This window comes from Leptopilina heterotoma, unplaced genomic scaffold (genome assembly GCF_015476425.1).
Source record: "Leptopilina heterotoma isolate Lh14 unplaced genomic scaffold, ASM1547642v1 Lhet_332, whole genome shotgun sequence".
Classification (NCBI taxonomy): Eukaryota; Metazoa; Arthropoda; class Insecta; order Hymenoptera; family Figitidae; genus Leptopilina; species Leptopilina heterotoma.
The window spans coordinates 209241-228219 of NW_025111023.1; the positions used below are offsets into that span (position 1 = coordinate 209241).

General features: G+C 26.9%; 2 protein-coding genes across 3 annotated transcripts in view; one reads left to right on the plus strand and one right to left on the minus strand.

The window, feature by feature from the left end:
• Nucleotides 1-7532: 7532 nt before the first annotated feature.
• LOC122505031 (large neutral amino acids transporter small subunit 2) overlaps nucleotides 7533-18979 on the minus strand; it is a 38910-nt gene continuing 27463 nt past the window's right edge. For both annotated transcript variants that reach the window (XR_006301880.1, XM_043616444.1), the window contains one exon: nucleotides 7533-8739. Coding sequence is in view for 1 of the 2 variants with exons in the window: in XM_043616444.1 (XP_043472379.1) it covers nucleotides 8729-8739 (11 nt within the window). In the remaining variant the exon portion in view is untranslated. The remainder of the gene's footprint in view (nucleotides 8740-18979) is intronic.
• On the plus strand, nucleotides 8724-17542 carry LOC122505033 (V-type proton ATPase subunit F 1). Its single transcript, XM_043616445.1, has 5 exons — nucleotides 8724-8901; nucleotides 9027-9108; nucleotides 9372-9454; nucleotides 16838-16960; nucleotides 17299-17542. Exons 1-5 carry the CDS (start codon nucleotides 8848-8850, stop codon nucleotides 17326-17328), a joined length of 372 nt encoding a protein of 123 aa, XP_043472380.1. The 5' UTR covers nucleotides 8724-8847; the 3' UTR covers nucleotides 17329-17542.

The following is an 18979-nucleotide window of genomic DNA, read 5'->3' on the forward strand; positions in this document are numbered from 1 at the left end:
ATAAACCTTCTCTTTCCTATTCCCCACACTTGCCCCATAATTTTTCCCGCTTTCTCCACTCTTCTACTAACATTTAACTTGTGACTACCATTATACGCGAACCAATACCCTAGATAACAAAACTCATTCACTTCTTCAATCTCTCTTCCATTCATTTTCCACACTTCCTCCTCACCACTCCTTTTCTTTCTAAATCTCATCATCTTCGTCTTTTCCACATTCACCCATAACTCTTTACTTTTTGCATACACTTCAAACTCCTTAACTAACAACCTCATTCCACTTTCATTCACTGCAAACAAAACCACGTCATCCGCATATGCTAGTGAAAACAGTCTTCCTTTTCCCAGCACCACACCTCCCTTCCCTCTCTTCTCTAGTCGCTCTTCCAAATCCGCCATTAATAGACTGAACAGAAGAGGACTTAGCGGGCAACCCTGCATAAGTCCCCTTCCCATCCAAAACGTCTCCCCTAATTTCTCTCCCACCCTAACCCTAGCCTTTACGTCTGTATTTACTTTTTTGTTTCCTAATTTTTTTACTAATTTTCTTGTTAAATATTTTTAAATTAAAATAAAAAAAAAATATTAAAACTCGTTAAATTCTTGCAAAAAATTTAAGAATAATTGAATTACTTAAAAAATTGTATTATTTATGAAAATAATTATATTCTCGCTAAGAATTATTAAAAAATTCTTGGAATCCCTAATTAAATTTCTTTGAAGAATTATTTTCAATTTGTTTAATAATTGAATTTCTTTAATAATTTTAACTGGAAATTTTTAAAGTAATTTATTTATAATTTAATAAAATAAAACAATTTTTAATTTTAATCTTTCAAGTTTTTAAAATAAATCAAGTTTTTCTAAAACAATATAATTTATTCAAGGAACTTTATTAAAATATAGAAAACAATAAAAGTAATTGAATTCTTACAAAAAATTTCTTAAATTTATTGAATATAATCGATTTTGATAAAAATTGTCATAAATAATTTTACTATTAAACTTTTATTAAAATTATTAATTGAAAATTAAATTCTTTTAAATAATTTTATTAGAATTTTTGTGAGTAATTAAATTATTTTCAAGAATTTCTTTAAGTTGATTTTAAATGATAATTTTAGAGAAAGGTAGATTATGCATTTTGTGTCCCTCTAATTATGCGCTTAAATTGTGCACAATTATGCGTAATTATGCGCTTAAATTGTATGTACAATTATGCGGAATTATGCAACTAAAAAGATGAATTCTGCGTTAATTATGCGATAAAATGAGCATGATTATGCAGAATTATGCAATTAAAAAGAATTCTGCTTCAATTATGCGCTAAGAAATGTTCATTTTACAAAATTATGCTGCATTTAAAAAAAATTTTTGATTTGGAACAGTTACTGGTTATTTTTCGAAACCAATTTCCCGAAAGGCCCTATCCCGAATGTCTAAAATCCCAAATACCTTTTTCCCGAATCTAATTTCCCAAAGATTTATGAACCCAAAATTTTTTTTGGTTTTTTATTAAAAATAGATATATGTGCGACTCCAAGTAAGAATTTAGTTTTTTTGGAGTAAGTAAACCAATTGCAATAAAATTCAGGAATTTTAATCTACACATAAAAAGAAATGTTTCCACCACACTTAATTCAGAAAAAAAAATGAAAAAATTGTTTATATTATGTTTATACAAATTTTTATAAACAAAACAGGTATTAAATAATAATTAAATAACTCTTGAACGACCAAACGAAATTGAATGAGGCAAACACTAAACAAATCTTTGCTGTGGTTTCTTTAAGATTCCGAAAAAAATTTTAACAACGGAAACATCTTTATACTAATTAGACATTCAGACACGGCCTTTCGGGAAAATGACCGGAAACGATGTTACTCATCATATATAGTACTTACTGCTTTTTAAAATTTAAGATTTATTTAATTTTTCAATAACATTTAACAAGTTAGTTAATAGTTTAAAAACTTATTTATTTTATTATTTAATTTAAAAAATATTTTAAAAATAAAGAAACTAAAAAAAATTTTCCATGGTTTTTAGTTAAAAAAGCACTATTTTGAAAATTTTGAGTCTATTCTGCGATCATTATGCAAAAAGAGTACAATTATGCAGTAAGTAAAAAATTATGCAATATTATGCGCTCTAGAAACATGTTGTAAAAAGTTTAAAACATGAATTAACATAATATTATAATGTTTCTACTTGATTTTAAAAAATTATGCAATTATGCAATCGCATAATCTACCTTTCTCTAGGGATGGAAAAACTGAAAAAAAATTCTTCGTAGATGTATAGTAAATCAACCAGTTGACTGATAATGTATCATATAAAATAAACAATCAACCATTACAAAATTAGTTATGTAAAAACTTGAATAACTTGAACAAATTTTAATAGATTTTCATTCAACTTGGTAAAAAGAAGTTTTTTTTTATTTTGCTGAATAAGAATCTAAAATCAAATTTTTAAATTTCAAAATGGTGGATCCAATATGGCGGATGAACCTAAAAATAATATTTTTAAAAATTGATTAAATTTGCTTGAATCTGGATACTAGGGGGTTTTTGAGGTCGCTGTATACGAATTTGACGTCAAATTTTAAATTTTCAAAATGGCGGATCCAATATCGCGGATGAACCTACAAATATTTTTAAAAATTAATCAAATTTAAAAAAAAAATTTTTTTTTTTTGTAAAGAAGACCTAATTTCCTTTTTTATGTAATTTTACATTGCCAAAGTAATAAAATTGTGAAATAAAAGCAAATTTATTCAATTATTTTCTTTTAAAATGTAGTTCAATTTCTGTTTACATTACCCCGAGTTTTCGAATTCTCGGGGTAAATGTAAACACTTAATTATTTATTAACTAAATTGACGGAAATAAAAAATCGAAGTCAATTTTTGTTAGGGCATTAATAAGGAAGAATTACATATTTTTGTTTGATTTTTTAATTTATTTTTATGCAAATGCGAGACAAAATACTGAAACAGTAAAACTTTGATTTTCAATCTTTTTTGCATTAAAAAATAACTTACATTATGGCATTGCCAATTGTCAAAATAAAATATTGGCAATACTCAGAACATCTTGTAGGTGAGCTGAGGTAAAAATATTGACGTCGTACTTATTTTTAAATTTGTAAATTTAGCTACATCTACATCTACTGTTTACATTTACCCCAAATGACCCTAAATCACTAAAATTTATTAGAATTCATGTAGCAATTTTATGGGATCGTTCTAGTGAATTTCTATTTCTTTATACTAATTAGACATTCAGACACGGCCTTTCGGGAAAATGACCGGAAACGATGTTACTCATCATATATAGTACTTACTGCTTTTTAAAATTTAAGATTTATTTAATTTTTCAATAACATTTAACAAGTTAGTTAATAGTTTAAAAACTTATTTATTTTATTATTTAATTTAAAAAAATATTTTAAAAATAAAGAAACTAAAAAAAAATTTTCCATGGTTTTTAGTTAAAAAAGCACTATTTTGAAAATTTTGAGTCTATTCTGCAATCATTATGCAAAAAGAGTACAATTATGCAGTGAGTAAAAAATTATGCAATATTATGCGCTCTAGAAACATGTTGTAAAAGGTTTAAAACATGAATTAACATAATATTATAATGTTTCTACTTGATTTTAAAAAATTATGCAATTATGCAATCGCATAATCTACCTTTCTCTAGATAATTTTAAAAACCATAGAAGTAAACAAAAAATTTTGATCAACCTTTTAAAATTATCGCGTCTGGTGGTAGTAATTATAATAAAATATTTGATTATTCTCACGTTTATTAAAATTGTAGGTATTGAAAATAATTGAATTTCTGAGAATAATTTTATTATTTATAAAAATAATTTAATTCTTTCGAAGAATGTTGTTGTTTATGAAAATAATTGAATTCTTGGACAAAGAATTGTATTAAAAATTTTGAAATTAATAAACAGGAATAATTAATTAGTAAATTAGTTAATAATTGAATTGTTTGAAAGTTTGAATCGGAAATTTTTCAATAATTCGTATTTGAAAATAAACATTTTTTTAATTTGCATAATCCCTAATGAAAATAAACACGTGTAGATTTGGACACATGTAAATGCACGAGTAAATTCACAAGGAAAAGATTTTACACGTGTAATAATGTTTTCCTCGTGTAACTACACATGTAAATACAGGAGAAAAAATTGTTACACTTGTAAAAAACGTTTCCTCGTGTATATTTACATGCACTGAGAAAACTGGAGAGTCAAATTCAGAGGTTCAAAAAGTGTATGTTTCCTTTGCTTATGAAGAGAGTTAAATAGTCCTTCTAAAATAAATTTTGAATTGATAATGGAAATCTACTTGTATATTCTCTCCCATTATATCTGAGGGTTAAAAGTTGCGCAGAAAATGTGTACGATCTGATGCGCGCGAAATTATTTTTCTGACATTTTATGTATTTAATTTAGGGGTTAGGTTGCCATATTTATTCATTTCGCGCCGGATAAGGAAGGGATTTCTCAAGATGGTTAATTTGTCCCTCTGTTATAAACTCATTTTCCCTCCAAAAGAAATGGCACGAATATCTATCAATGCGGTGTATTTGAACATTTAGATTGTTATCCAATAGCTAACTCTCAAATATCAACGATTTGTCCCTCCAGATGTTTAGTCCAATACTCCAGTTTTCTCAGTGTGTGTAAGATATGTCCAAAAAGACACATGCAATTACACGTGTAAATTTTCACATAATAATAAATAGAATACCACATTCCGCGCGTATAATTTGCTAGTGAAATAATTAAACTACTTATTTAAATCTGAAGTAGTCAATATTTTGACTAATTCAAGTAGTAATTCTACTACATTACATTTGTATAAAGTAGTAAAACTTGCTATATCCCAGGTAAAAAATGATTCGCACGAAATTCGTACGAATTTCGTTCAGAAATCTGTCTAGATTCGTACAGAATTCCTATCGAATTCGAACGAAATTGCTAGTGAAATTCGTGTGACGTTTTGAAACGTTTTTTCGCACGAATATTCGTGCGAATAGTACCCGGATTTTTAAAAATGAATTTTCAAACAAAAATTTCTTTCGGAAATCCGTATGGAATTCCGCATGAAATGTCAACTAAAAATTTCCTCAAAAATTTTCAGCGAAATTTCCATACGAAATTCGTATGAAATTCGAGCGAATTACGAACGGATTCATTTTGGAAAATTTTTATAAAATCTGCTCGTAAATTCGTATGGAATTTTGCACGAATTCGATAGGAATTCTGTACGAATCTGGACAGATTTCTGAACGAAATTCGTACGAATTATACGAATCATTTTTAGCTGGGTATAAAATGCATAATTACCTGGTTTCTATACTATTACCGGGTATAACATCTCAAAATTATAGTGAATAACCTTATCCAGATTCGTTAAAATTTACAAATAAATTAATAAAACTAATCGTTTTATAAAATAATTGGTAAAATTTTACTAATACATAAAATTGTCAAAAAATGAAACCCCTCATAAAATTAGTTAAAAAATTTTAAATAATTATATTAAAATGTATTATGAGTTTTGATTTTATTTTTTTTTACATAATTTTAGTATATTAAAATATAAATACATAATATCTACACTGTAAAAAAATCTGGTGTAAATTTACTATGTCCGACGTTGGAAAGTTTGGTCACTATGTCCGACGTGGTATTTTTACACGCCGACTGTAATCTACATAACCTGCAAATATTTTTTGAAATAATATTTTCAGTCGTAACTTTTTGTATTTATGAAATATAGCCCAAAACTGTTTGTAATATTATTATTTACTTATGAATTAGCATATACTTTCTATAAATGTATATTATATACACTTTTTTAGAGTTATTTATAAAAACTTGAAAATTTTTCGAAAATCTTAAAGGAATAAGAAAATTACATTCGCCATGTAATTGTACAGATCGTGCGACGTAATATTACGTCAAAGTGTAGAAATACACGCAATGTAAAAATACCACGTCGGACATAGTGATCAAATTTTCCTACGTCGGACGTAGTAAATTTACACAAAACTATTAAATTACATAGTCGTATAATGTAAAATTATTAAAAATAGTAAAACTACTTTTGGAACGAAATAAATTTACTACGTACAACCTATAATTTTGATGTGTGAAATTACAAGTTTTGTGTTATTTTACACCAGATTTTTTTACAGTGATATATCTATATCAAAAGACAAAATTCTTTTTTTTAATTTACATTAAGTGGGTTAATTAAGTTTTTTCGTATTATTATAACGATACAAACTTTCATTATATTTTTTCCACCCCGGTGGCATTGATGAGTTGAAGTGTACCATTACTTTTTCATAACACATTTTATAACCTCAAAATATATGATTTTTTTTAAAGCACCTAATTTACCTCATAATTAATATCTGTTATAAATAATACCTAAAAAATATTTTATTACATTAAAATTGTCAATTTAAATTAATTTGGTTCATTTTTATTTCTTATTTTAAATTTTTTATTTAGCAACAATCACATCATCGAACCACCGAACCAGCGAACCATCGAACGTGTTCCTATGTTCCACAAGCTAAAACGACATTAGCAGAAACAGGTTTCCTCTCTTTGCCTCGTGGCGCGTAGGCGCTTCCGTACAGATTTCAGGTGTAAAAACTACGGAAGCGCTCATGCGCAAACCCTAGCAAGTGTGCTTGCCTACCGCTCTGAGCATCTCGAAGCAGCTCGGCATGTGTGCATATAGGCACACCTGCACGTGTGCTTTGAATGTCTTGATTCTCATCATTTTTCATAAATTAATAAAAACTAAGTGCCTTATTTAATTAAACTGTTAACAATAATTATAAATATTGCTTAACGTAATAAATAAAATATATTTTATTGAAAAGCGCTTAATTTAATTTATTTCACTGATTTTTTTTCAAAAAAATTTACATAACCTCTATATAATTTAACATCTACTTTATGTTAAAAGCAAGAACTTTATTTTGTTTTAAGATAATTCTATAACATTATTGTTCAAAGTATATAATATAGTTATAATGAAATTTAAAAAATTTAATTTTATTTGTTATGAAAATATTTATTATCAAAAAAAAATTATAATACTATAACATGCGACACAATTTTAGATGGAGTTTGCGAAGGAAAAAATAAAAATAGAATACAAAGAGGAAAAGCAATGCATTTTTGTAATTGACAATAAAGTGAAAAAAGCTATGATGGATGGATAATAAATAAATAAAATAAATATTAATAAATAATAAAATAAAATAATAAAAAATAAATAAAATAAATAAATATTTTCATAACAAATAAAATTAAATTTTTTAAATTTTATTATAATTATATATTATATACTTTGAACAAAAATGTTATAGAATTATCTTAAAACAAAATAAAGTTCTTGCTTTTAACATAAAGTAAATATTAAATTATATTGAGGTTATGTAAATTTTTTTGAAAAAAAATCAGTGAAATAAATTAAATTAAGCGCTTTTCAATAAAATATATTTTATTTATTACTTTAAGCAATATTTATAATTATTGTTAACAGTTTAATTAAATAAGGCACTTAGTTTTTATTAATTTATGAAAAATGATGAGAATCAAAACATTCAAAGCACACGTGCAGGTGTGCCTATATGCACACATGCCGAGCTGCTTCGAGATGCTCAGAGCGGTAGGCAAGCACACTTGCTAGGGTTTGCGCATGAGCGCTTCCGCAAAAAACGGTCTGAACGCAGCTTTTGCGCAATTTACTATTTCAGAACGCAACCCTTCTAGTTAAATACCTATAAAACTGCAGCCAGTATCACACACACTATCTGATTCATACGCTCTCAACGAATCAGAGTCCAAGTTAACAAATTTACTTTTCAAACTAAAATGAGAACCTTTCACGCCTCCGAGGCGCTTCAGGGCCTATATCTCGTAAACACCCACCGTAACCCACCAATACGGTTTTTACGCGAAAACGCATTTACCGAACGGTCACCACCAATACTTTTTCTCTATTCTAAATACTTTTTTTTACTGGGCAAGCTTTCTAACGCGATATTAAAATTGAAAAAACCTATTTAAATAACTGCCTCGCAAACCAAAATGTGCCGTCTTGGCTGCCTCGCCCCGTTCTCCTCTACAGACTTATTTTACAGAGTTAAAACTATATTTAAAAAATTCTTCAGTTTGATCAGATGAACAGTTCAAAATTGGTTGAGCTTTGAAAAATGATCTAAAAAAGAGGTGTGTTTTCCGAAAGCTAAACGAAATAATTTTTCATGTCGTAATAAACTAAAACCTATATTACAAAATATTTTATAAAGCTTTTAAATCAATATTATGTATAAAGAAATACAGTTGAATTAATTTAAATTAATAAAAACATAATTTTTGTTGCATTATTCCATGCTTTTTAATTGAAATAGGCCCTGTGCATAACTGACGCCATCGGTGGTGACTTTTAACAGTTGGTCCTCTTTCAACTCACATTCTTGAAATCTACTGTACCTCGTGGTGTTCTTGGAGGGACGCGGTTTCTCGTATAGTATAACATATTGGGAACCTGTCGAGCAAAAAGACGACAGTCGATATCGTCGTTATTACCAATTGAAGAAAACTAAATTCCAGATGTCGCTTATGTAGTGAAAAAATTGAACGCATCCTTTGTAGGTGTGACGGCAGGTCAGCTGATTTCTGAAAGAGAAATAAGATCATTTGCAGACGTTGTATAAAGTAAATAATATTTTTTTTAGAAAAATTCTGGTATACTATTTCTGAATTAAAAACCTTTTTTTTGAAAAAATGGCACTACATTCTGCAGGAAAGGGAAAACTTTTAGCTGTCATTGGTGATGAAGTGAGTAACAAATTAATACTTCCTTTTTACTCCTAAAAATTCTTTTAATAAGTACAAAAATTTTATTAATAATCAATCAGATTTTTTAAACTTAATAAATTAGAAGTTAATTGATTTTTTTTCAGGATACCTGTGTAGGATTTTTATTGGGAGGCGTTGGCGAAATTAATAAAAATCGTCATCCTAATTTTATGGTTGTCGACAAAAGTAATGTTTTTATGATATATTTAATTTTAGCTTCACCCTTATAATCTTCATATTCGTTTTAGTTTCTTACCTTTTTAATAGTATTCTTCTTTTTGGTACTGGTATTATTAGAATGTAATGTTTAATGTTGATATTTTTATTATAATTTTTTGCTATTTTAGTAATTTTAAATTACTTTTGTAATTCTTTTAATTCTTTATTATTAGTGATAATTTTAACTGTTACTTAAGTTTTTATAACAAATTACATTATATTACTTTTAGATACAGCGGTTGGAGAAATTGAGGATACATTTAAACGTTTTATAAAACGAGATGATATTGATATAATTCTTATTAATCAAAATGTAAGTTTAAATTATTTTTTCAATGTTCTTTAATAAAAAAATATATTTACTTAAGAATATATATATAATTAATATTTAAATGATTGAAATATTATTAACAGTATTGTCTAGAAAACAAAAATATTAATTATCAAGAAAAAAAATTGACAATCAAAAAATTAATTGGTTTATATAAATTTTTTGTCATACTAGCTCCTCCGACGGCCGCAAGCGGCCGTCTACGGTGCTAGTTTTTATATGTCCATTGTCCAAGTCCATTATTTTATTAATAATAATATTCAAATTTTTTCAGTTAATAATTTGCTTATTTATATTTGAAATGTTGACGTTTTTTTTTAAATGCAAAATAAGATTTATTATGAGTACTTTCTCTTAACAAAAATAAAATTTATATATTCGCGCTCTTTTTAAATAACATACGACTGCAGCGCCACCTTCACATGTACAAACAATTTTAAAAACACCCTTCTATTAAGATTTTACATTCTCATTGCCCATTCTTTACTTCGATACTTTTCGATACATTCGACGTTTCCACTCCATGTCTTTTTTAAGAAAGGATTGCTTCTTAAAAATGATTCGATTTTAATATGCATAATTATGGCTTATTTTCTTTAAAAAATGATTCTTTACAACGTAACCATTCAGGTTTTTAAATAAACACGCTGTTTTAAAAATATGCTTATTTGTTTAGAAGAAAATTTTTACTTTTTCTAAACAAATAAGCATATTTTCCAAACGGCATACGTGTTTAAAAATTTAAACGGTGACATTAAAATATATTAAAATCGAAATACACTACCGTCGGGAATTATCGGAACGGCTGCACGCGCACGGCCCAAAAACATACCAATCTTTAAATCACGATTTTTTTGTAAATACAAATGTCAGAAAATTAACAAATATAGGTACCATTCGAAAGATTATTAAATTCTACGATTAATGATACATGACTGAGAATTTTAATAATTTATACAAAGATTGCAGCAATCGACAAATATAACAAAAAAATTTAAAAAATAAAATTTTGGAAATTTTTTCAACTCCTGCATATTTTTTTAAAATTGTAGAAAAAATTTGAAACTTACATGGGTGTAATCATTCAAATCTCATTTTTAATTTAAGACCAAAAAGCGACTATGTAATTCAATGCATTTATCAAAAAACATGCTCGGACGTTTATAATGATATCTCATGAACCGAATAAGATTTTTAAACTCTTTTGGTCTTAAATTAAAGATGAGACTTAAATGATCACACCTATGTAAGTATCAAATTTTTTTTACAATTTTAAAAAATATGCAGGGGTTGAAAAAATTTCCAAAAAAATTTTATTTTTTAAATTTTTTTGGCAAATTTGTTGATTGCTGCAATCTTTGTATGAATTATTAAAATTTACAGTCATGTATCATTAATCGTAGAATTTAATAATCTTACGAATAGTATATTTGTTAATTTTCTGACATTTGCATTTACAAAAAAATCGTGATTTAAAGATTGGTATGTTTTTGGGCCGTGCGCGTGCAGCCGTACCGATAATTCCCGACGGTAGTGTATATTTTTTTTAATTTTTAAGAAGCGATATGACAAAAAATTTGGATTACATTGAAATTATATAATAAATTTTGTAAGTTTTAAATTTTTTTCTTGAAAATTAATATTTGTTCTTTCAGAAAATTCGAATGATAATAAAATTTCAATTTCTTAAATGTGAATTCATTATTTTTTTAAGTCTGCATTCAGGGTGGTCACAGATCAGTAAAGTCAGGAAATAGTACATTGCACAACTAGTGCTGAAAGTGTGATTTTTCGAGAGTGAAGTTTGCGGTTCGAGCGTAGCAAGAGCAGCAATCACTTGAGAAAAATCATTTTTTCATCACGTGTTGTGCACTAGGTTTTCTCCAACGCCTTGCGAGGAAAGGTTTTTTCTTGAGTTTCGTATAATTTTAATTTAACGGATGCTTATTAGGGTGTCCGTAAGATATATGGGAAATTTATTTTTTCGAATTTTGTTTACGCCACCCCCCACTTTGGTTTCAATAAAATTAAAAATAATTTTCCCAAAATCTGAAGCGGATTGATTAATATAAACACGTGCTAGTAATCGATCTAAATTTCCCATAAAAAATAAATAAAAAAATGCACTTTTAAAAAAAATTATAATTTAAAAATTTTTTATGCACAAAATTCTCCAGATCACAAATCTTTTCATTTTGAATTGTTTATCAAGAATCTGATATCAGAAATTAATTTTTCAAACTTTTTGATCGAATATGGCGGACATAAAATTTTGATTTTCCACATTTTTTAAGTAAATATTCTAAATATTAATTTTTTAGATTAAATCCTCCTTGACGGTGTATCAGAATATTTATTTCAAAAATGTGAAAAATGAAAATTTCGAGTCCGCCATATATTGGATCAAAAAGTTTGAAAAATTAATTTCTGATATCAGATTCTTGATAAACAATTCAAATTACCCCTGAGTAAGAAAATTTGTTGAATTTCTGCTAACATTTACGTGATAAAACGTTGCATACATTGTGGTCTGCATTTTTATGACCCACTTTAAATATCCGCCATTTTGAAAATTTTTTTAAATTAAATTTTTGTAGAAGTGCTAAGTATCTTATAGTGCAGTTAAAAATGAAATGATTTGTGACCTGGAGAATTTTTTGCATAAAAATTAAAAAAATTATGATTTTTGTTTAAAAAGTGCATTTTTCTCATGTATTTTTGATCGATTACTGGCATGTTTTATTATCAATCAATCGGCTTCAGATTTTGGGAAAATTTATTTTATTGGAACCAAACTAGGGGGAGGCGTAAACAAAATTAGAAAGTCGCATTTTTACGGACACCCTAGTGCTTATCCTTTACTAAAAAAGAAAGTTCGAGAAAAATCGAAGAACTAGCTCGAAACTCTATTTCTATTGAAACTCGAATTCTCTCGAAACTTTAGAGATATATCGATATTACGTCATCACAGAACTTTCTTAAAAAAGACTACGCACGCGTGAAATGCAGGATGACGTCAAACCAAGATAGAAAGATGGCTACTGTTTGTTTTCTTTTGGAATCTTATTTTATTTTCGGCAAATAATTGTTTTTTATTATTATAATATAAATAAAAGTATATTAAATGTTTTTTAATTTTGTAATTTTTGGGCTGCGTCTACAATGGAAAAATAATGTGTTGAATGTGTTATGTTGTAGTATTTCTGGTTAGTGCTAAATGTACAAGGTATGCACTTTGTAAACAAATGTAACCTCACTAACTTAGTTACTTAATCGGAACAAAACAAATTTCTGTTGTTGTTGTGACCGACTAAAAATACAACAAAATAACCATATATATTATACGTATAAATAATAAATAAACATTTATTTGCTGAAGAATGAGTAAAAATTAAAAAAAACGTAGGGTAACAGTTTTTTATTATTGTTTATAAACCAGTTTTCGTTCGAAGTGATATTTTAATGTTTTATTATTTTTGAACAAATATAATAATTTTTGAATTTTGACACAAACATTTTGTTTCAAAATTTATTTAAACAAATGAAATTTGTTGTTTTTACATTTTTTTATCACAACAAAATCATAATTTAAAGGTAGGAATAACATGAAAAAGCAAATTACGTGTTAAAAATTTTAAAGAATATTTACGTGTTAAATGGAAAGTGGAAGCAACGTAGTCGACCGCGTAGCGGTCGACGGAGGCGCTACACAGAGAGAAATTTATAGTAGTGGGTAACATAATTGTGGTTAGGGTGACCATCTTTAATGCTACGTATACAGACAGCTATCTAGATAGTCACCGTTACCATCAATATCATCAGGAGTAACATCTTGGTAGTAAGGGGTAGCATAACTATATTTTTTTTAGCATCTGTGATGGTTGGCAGTAGCATAATGATAGTATCGTGTAACATCATCTTTTTAACATCAAAATCTGACTATCCATTTCTCTCAGTGTAGTGTTTAATATAATAACAGACGAATGTTTTGAGTGGGGAAGAAGTGAGACACAAAATATATCTCGCGGTCAAGGAACAACACGGAGAAAAATAAATAGTAATAATTATACTATTCTCGATGAAAAATTACTACTTTCAAGTAGTAATTTTGAAACTGCTCAAGAAATAGTAACTTTTGCTTCGTTTTCAAACGATTTTTACTATTTTAAAAAAGTATAATTTACTTCAAGGAATCTAAATTTTACTAAAGGCCGAGTAATATTTAAAATGTTCCGAGCAATTAATACGAATCAGAGCAATTATTACTATTTAGTAAAGATTTTTACTCGGAAAAGTAGTAATCCGTACCCACTCAATGACGCGCCTCACACCGACGGGTGAAAAGAATGCCGGCGCATTTACACTAAGCCTCTCGGCTACACAATTGCTATGGAAGAAAATTTCGGTTACCCGCATATATCCCTTTCCCATGTAGCACGTAACATTACAGTAATATTACCCGGTAAAATTACTGTAATATTATGGTCATATTAAAATGTCCGCCTGATGGTAATATTACCCATCAATATTATAGTAACATTACAGTAATATTATGCGGTAATATTTCAGTAACATTACTGTAATATTACATACTTAAGAAAAAATTGAAAAAAAGTTTATTTTCTAACGATAAAATAAAAAAAAATTTCTTGTTTATTCATTAGATATGCATTTCACAGCCTTTTTTATTTACTTTACACACTGAGAAAACTGGAGTATTGGACTAAACATCTGGAGGGACAAATCGTTGATATTTGAGAGTTAGCTATTGGATAACAATCTAAATGTTCAAATACACCATTGACAGATATTCGTGCCATTTCTCTTGGAGGGAAAATGAGTTTATAACAGAGGGACAAATTAACCATCTTGAGAAATCCCTTCCTTATCCGGCGCGAAATGAATAAATATGGCAACCTAACCCCTAAATTAAATACATAAAATGTCAGAAAAATAATTTCGCGCGCATCAGATCGTACACATTTTCTGCGCAACTTTTAACCCTCAGATATAATGGGAGAGAATATACAAGTAGATTTCCATTATCAATTAAAAACTTATTTTAGAAGGACTATTTAACTCTCTTCATAAGCAAAGGAAACATACACTTTTTGAACCTCTGAATTTGACTCTCCAGTTTTCTCAATGCATGCTCGTGTAATATTACTGTAATTTTAAATTAATTTTGCTCTGAAAAATTTACTTTAACATTACTGTAATTTTACTATATTTATTTACATAAGCTACTGAATTAAAATATAAACATTAATAATAATAATGCAATAATAATAATAATAATAATAATAATAATAATAATAATAATAATAATAATAAACGACAGTATTATTAATTTAAAATTACTTAATTTAATTATTAAATTATTAGATTATTATTCTTAGATTTCTTATTCTGATTTTGTACAAAATAAAAAAGAATTATTTCAATAAATGTTATAAATAATTTTATACAAAGCTAGAATTGCACATTTTAATATATGTATAAAACTTTGGAGTATAGTATTATAATGTTAATGACTTTGAAGTCAGGCTACGATCGCTGGGCATGACAGTAGTGACGTCATCACACACACAGGTCTATAGTAGTAGTGGTACGGATTACTATTTTTTCGAGTAAAAAGTTCGCTCTCCAATAGTAAAAGTTGTTTCTTGCAGAAGTAATTAGTAGAATTTCTACGAGTAATATTTACAACATATCGAATGTAAAAAGTAATACAAAATTTAATAAAATTTACAATGACGATGTAAAAATTAAAATTCTTAAAGCAATTTTTAAATGTGACTAATGTAATAATTACTATTAGTAATTTTTACTACCAGAAATAGTAATATTTACTTCATTCGAAGTACATTTTACTATGAATAGTAATTTTTAATATAAAAGTAGAATTATTACTATTCCATAGGAACTTTTACTAGAAACTCAGCACCATTTTTCTCCGTGAAGAAAAAAATGAGGTCATGATTTACTTTTACCACGCTAAAATTTACTTTCGCCATGCTGAATTTACTTTCGTGTCTCTCTTCAGAGAAGTTGAGAAAATTTCTACTTTCGCCACACTTATCTAACAAAAAAGTACTCCTTTCGGAGCAGGCGTTGGAGAAACAAAATTTTTGTCAGTAAAGTCAGGGAAATGATATGAAAAAAAAAATTTTGTCAGGGAAATTAAGAAAATAAATAATAATTTTAATGTTAATAAATTGTCAAGGAAATTGATAGGGTAGAGTGGGGTAAAAAAGCCATGGTGTAAAAAAGCCATTTGAGTTTTATTTAAAAACTATTAAGCCGATTTATCAGCTGTTTAGAATATAAATACTATTAGGTAATACGCAACTTTTGAATCTAATTTGAATGTTGTACCTAAATTAATATTGTTTTTATTGTAATTTTAATTTTTTGTTGCTTTTTTGAAAACATTTTAGTGAACTTTTCAAACATATTACAACCTGATTAAGTGAACGAATAATAAAAGTAAATGTTTGTACATAAGGAGAAAAGTATACCGAAAACGTATACAATGTTAATTTTTGGAAATTGAACTGAATTAACAATTTATTTTTGCTTTTTTTAATAACTGGTCATGGGTGTAAAAAAGCCAGGGCAAAAAATCCATTGAATATTTTGTGAAATTCACTTGTTTTCTATTTAAACTAACCTTCTTATTTTACAAAATTTCTCGTGTTTATTTAATAAAATAAATTAAACACGACGAAAAAGTAGTTCAAAGTGCATTTAAAAAATAAACAATGAATAAACGGTTGCAACGAAATATGTTATCTGTGGTGAAACTTAAAGAGAACTTCTAAAAAAGGTACGAAAAATTGGCAGTGCAAATCGAAAACAGGTAAACTTAATATAATTTTCAATTTTGCTTGCTAAAAACTCTTTCATAATTATTAAAATATTTTTCAAATAAGACTATTTATCATATAAATAAAGGAAAACTATAAAAATACCTAAATTGATAACATGTTTTGCTAAAATCGTAGGGTGGCTTTTTCACCCCACCAGGTGGTGCAAAAAAGCCACTTGCAGTGCTTTCGTAAAACTCTTATAACTTAGTCCTTTCATGAGATAAAAATTATTTTCGTCAAGAATTTTCAAGCTTAATAACTAAACTTTCAATAACAATTGGAAATTTGAGAAAAAAATTTTAAATACAGATTTTACAGCATCACAAGTAAAAATGTGGCTTTTTTACCCCACTCTACCCTAAACTGAAACTAGGGAATTTCTTTGAATGAACGTCCTTAATTAATTTAATTTTCCATTTCCCATTGTCAGTTTGTAAATATTTTTTTTAACAAAATAGATCGAAAAACATTATTTAATTAAGACACTTTTTAGATCGCTGAAATGATTAGACACGTCATTGATACTCATATTCAGCCTATCCCATCAGTGTTAGAAATTCCAAGTAAGGATCATCCCTATGATGCTAGTAAAGATTCTATATTACGACGAGCTAAGGTAATTATTTGTATTTAAGAAATACTATAAGGTCATTCCGTTATATTTCGACTAAATTCAATGACAACTATAGTTTTTAAAAATGTTTATACTTATGACAGTAATAGCTGTGCATGTTTTCAAAGTAAGTGTAAAATAATTATTAGTTATTCTAAAAAGTGATCAATAAATTTTTAAAAAATGTTAAGAATATTTAATTTGTAATATATAAAATAATTCATTCAAAATCATTTTATAGAATTTTTTTCAAAGAATTTAGTCGAAGTATACAATAAAAGTAAAATGAAAATTTAGAATTTTCAATTTCATAAATAATAAAATGTTGTTTTACATTTTAGGGAATGTTCAATCCTGAAGATATTCACTAATCCTAAATTAAAAATGCAATATAAGTTGCAATGTATAAGTTGTATTATAAAGGATTATGTTATTCCTTCATATAATATTTATTAGGCAAAGTTTTCTAAATATTTTCTGTTGCTGTATAGTATTTGCTGAAAGTACAAAATTCCACACAAAGAACTGTTAAAAAATGGCATGCTTTGATTAGTACAATAAAGTTTCTGTTTATAATCTACACGATATTTATTGTTTTAATGAATAATTATTAATGAAACATCACCCTATTTAATTTAATCATTTATTAAGGATTGTCAATAGAAAGATAAAAAAAAACTTATAAAATTTTCAGTGCTGTAGATTAATTAATTATTAGTTTTTTAAGCGTCAGTTCTTCGATCCAGCCCCTCAATTATATAACGTATATGAATAACACTAATTGACGACACTTATAAATTTAAAATTAATACATGAACTAATTACAACTAATTACAATTAAAATATAATTATAATTATAGTAACTATGATTATACAATTTACTTATAATTAATATTGCAATATCAAATAATATTTAACAAAGATACTAAAAATTACAAAACTCAATAAAAAACAAATTGACAGCATCTGATTTTGAAAATTACTTTTTAATAGAAATATTATTGGCTCAACAGTCATAGACTTATACAATTGCAATAAGTTGATTATGATTTAAGTAATCAACATTTTATTTTATTCAAATAGTAAACTAGGATTTCTTTGGCTACTCTATTCTTTCTCATACAGTAAATAAATTTTTAAGATAGCAATGAAATTTTTCTTTTCATTATGCATATCATTATTAATAATTTTATTTCGTCTTATTAAGTAATTACTTAATGTTTTGTCTATTACTTTTTCTTTTTAGTTTTTACAAAACAGTATAAAACATATTCAGATCTTTATGTTGAAAATATCTGCTTTTTAGGTAACTAACTTCATCTTATACAGTAAGTATAATTTATAAAACTAAGCAAAAAGTAAAAAAAAATATTATTTCACCTAAAAATAATACATAATTATTAGTAGGTACATTGCGCGATACACGTTTGGAAAGATGAACATTTCCGTTCTTTTGAAAAAAGTTAATATATCTTAATTTCTTTGTTCATATTATCCGAATTTAAGAATACTAGGAAAATGTGCATCTTCCAAAAAGAGTATTGCATTTTATTTTTTATTACAAATATATGGAAACGTCGAACATGATAATAACGATATTATCAAGTTTACGTCGAGGTGTGGTCGGTAGAGGTGTTCCAACTCAAAAGTTTATAATTTTTGTAATTATATTTAGTAATTAATATTAAAATATTAAAAATTATTAAAAATAGTGTCACCACGTCATGTCTAATCGAGTATAGGCCATCGCAGAATAGATTAAAAACATATATGCGATTCTGTTTGCGATCTTGATTAAGAATCTATTCTGCTTTGACTTTAGGTTGAGTCCAGAATAGACAAATATATCTTGAGCAATACCAGTCTCTGTAGAGTTTACAATAGGAAAACAATATAAAGGCGCCGTCTGATGCAGCATGGGACGTCACCTTAAACTTCTACAGAGGCTATATATGAATTGCACAAGATATATTTGTTAATTGAATAGACTCAACCTTATACGTTTAAATTGTTAACACAACT